Source organism: Piliocolobus tephrosceles, chromosome 16 (assembly GCF_002776525.5).
Source record: "Piliocolobus tephrosceles isolate RC106 chromosome 16, ASM277652v3, whole genome shotgun sequence".
Taxonomy (NCBI): Eukaryota; Metazoa; Chordata; class Mammalia; order Primates; family Cercopithecidae; genus Piliocolobus; species Piliocolobus tephrosceles.
Window position 1 is genome coordinate 23,672,939 of NC_045449.1, and position 2,715 is coordinate 23,675,653.

At 56.7% G+C, this 2,715-nt stretch overlaps 1 protein-coding gene across 8 annotated transcripts in view; it reads right to left on the minus strand.

Annotated features, from left to right (window-relative positions):
* The window catches only part of MYO18A (myosin XVIIIA), a 107,018-nt gene that overhangs the window by 31,293 nt on the left and 73,010 nt on the right, over window positions 1–2,715 (minus strand). For all 8 annotated transcript variants that reach the window (XM_023183923.2, XM_023183925.2, XM_023183924.2 and 5 more), the window contains one exon: window positions 1,982–2,091. In XM_023183923.2, the coding sequence (XP_023039691.1) occupies window positions 1,982–2,091 (110 nt within the window). The remainder of the gene's footprint in view (window positions 1–1,981; window positions 2,092–2,715) is intronic.

The following is a 2,715-nucleotide window of genomic DNA, read 5'->3' on the forward strand; positions in this document are numbered from 1 at the left end:
CCGGCCACAGCACTCCAGCCCGGGTGACAGAGCGAGACTCCGTCTCAAAAAAAAAAAAAAAAAAGAATTCAAGTAACAGAGGGATAGAAAGTGCCGGTTGGCTGTGGCAATATGGAGGGGATGAGAAGACCAGTGCCAGGGCATCAGGGAGAGGGACCAGGCAGCCATGGGTGGTGAGGGCAGCAGGAAGAAAGCCCAGGGCAGGCAGGAGGCAGAGCACAGTACAGGGAGATGATGACAGAGGTGACAGAGGCTCCTTCCAGAGAGCAAAACCTGCAGGTCTGTGGGGGAGTTTCTCCATGGAGAGAAAAGGGCCAGGAGAAAAGGAGATGCTGGAGGAAAAAGATAGAGAAGCAAATTCACACGGATAGAACGGGTCTCTGGGGAGACCCAAGGAAACGGACTCCAAGGCACAGGATCAAGGGACTGGACGAGAGGAGGGACTCTCCCCACCAAGACAGAAGGTGTATGGGAATAAGGAGGCCAAGGAAGAGAGGTTTGCAGGAGGCAGGAAAAGAAGCTGGAGCCTGATGTCCTGAGCTCTGGAGGCTGGATATCTGCTGAGAAGGTGAGCCAGAAAGGTGGGGTGGGGAGGATTTGAGGAGAAAGATGGAGAATGGAATAGCAGATAGGAAGCCTGGAGTCACGGTCAGATAAGAAGGGGACATCTAGAAGACTTGCTGGTCCCCCCGAGGGCCCACCAAAGGCTGAAGACCATGAACCTGTAGGAAGTCAAGTCCACAAAGTTGTATAATTTTCTTCCACCACCCTTGGGAGCCCAAAGTGAGGAGTGCAGACACCCAAAGGCTGGCACTTTAGGGTGGGAGTTTGGCAGGCCAGGTGCTGTGGGAGGCTCAGGAGGGCTGAGGGCAATGGAGGCAGAGTGACTGCAGAGTGAACCATGGAAAAGGAGATAATTGACCGAGAAACGGAGTATGATCCAGAAAGAGAGGTCCGGATGGAGCAGGAGAGCAGGTGTCCTGAGGGGAAGAGAGGCATGGGACCAGCAGGCAGGAGGCTGTGGTCAGAGAAGGCCATGCTGGAATTTATGATTTCAGAGGTGGGGCACTTCCAGAGCTGATGAGGTACTGGTGTAGCCACAGGTGGGAGGCTGGAATGGAGGTTGAGGCCCGTGAGGAGGGGGCGTGGGACGGTCATCTATGTCCACACGAGGTTGCCTAGGCCACCAGCAGGCCAAAGGATGGAAGAAAGTTCTTCCGAGCCCCTCCATGAATTCAGGTCTTTGAAGCGGGGGTGGAGGGGCAGGGGGGCACACACAGGCTGGGCACTCTGTGGGCTTTCTGCCCCATTCTGCAGCATCCCCTCCTTTTAGGGAAGCCATCCTAAGGTCTGAGGCGTTTTCAGAATCAGGCTGGGTGCCTGAGGCCCAGCACAGTAAAGGAGGGGTCCTCTGCTCTGGGAGCCCTGTGACTGTCTAAGGGGCTGCCTCTGGGGTTCAACGTGACAGCCCAGATGGGCAGGGACACCCCTTCTGCAGCCACGAGTTCACTACCCAGGGCCGGAAAGGGCCCAGCAGCCTGTGTTCACCTGGCACCACAGAGGTCTCGCCATATCCACCTTCCTTCTAGGAGGAATGTTCACCCAGCCCTGGACAGTTTCCTGCTTCAGGAACCAATCCCTGACATGGGGGCCAGGCTAGGGGCCCAGGTGCCGTCGGTGGGGCTCCCAAAGCACTAATAATTCTCATGTGCCCCCAGTGGGCCCAGGCCCTGCTCGCTCCTGGACGATTGTCTGACCCACCAGTGAGCAGACACCCCCAGCTCAGGCCTCCAAGGAGGGAGTGGCTCTTCTCCAGCTCCTACAGTCTGGGCCCCAGGACGCAGCTGGGTGCTTCCAAAACCGGGAGCCTGATCAGGGCCAGATGGGCTGTCTCCAGGGAAGGGAAGGCAGATGAGTCTGGGAAGGGCAGCTGCTTGAGGGGCCTGGGCAAACGGAGAGTGGTCTGGGGACCTGGACCTACCCGCCTTTCATCCACTACGATGTAGTTACGCCCGTGTTTCTTGGTCAGGTGCGGGGCCAGGACATCAAAGCGGCGGCGGAACTCAGAAAACACCATGTGGTCAGGGTAACCTAGAGAGAGCAGCCCAGAGCCAGGCCCGTCAACGATGCCTGTTCCCAGCACACCCCAGTAGCCACTGGTGCCTGGGCAGTCAGTGAACAGTCACCAAAAGGGAAGAAACTGCAGTGGGTGGGGAGCCTATGGTTGAAGGCAGGCCCCGAAAGGAGAGTGGGGAGTCAGGGAAGAGGAAGAGGAGGCCAGGAGGACAATCAGGCCTGCTCCACAGGGGGACAGGAAGGCCTGAAAAAGGAACAGGCTCCTTCTGAGAGAAGTAAGCTCCTAGTCAGTGAGATATACAAATGGGGGGTTGTGGGGCAGCTGATCAGCTCGGAGGAAGGCTACGTCCCAATCCCCAGGATGCTTTCTAGCCCTCCAAGTCTATGCCTCAGTGATAACCCAGACAGAATAATGTCTTATGGTCTTTAAAAAAAAGAAAAAAAAAAAGGACACCAGGTCAGGCGCGGTGGCTCACGCCTATAATCCCAACACTTTGGGAGGCCAAAGTGGGAGGATCACTTGAGGCCAGGAGTTTGAGACAAGCCTGGCCAGCACGGTGAAACTCCGTCTCTACTAAAAATACAAAAAAGTAGCCGGGCGCGGTGGCTCAAGCCTGTAATCCCAGCACTTTGGGAGGC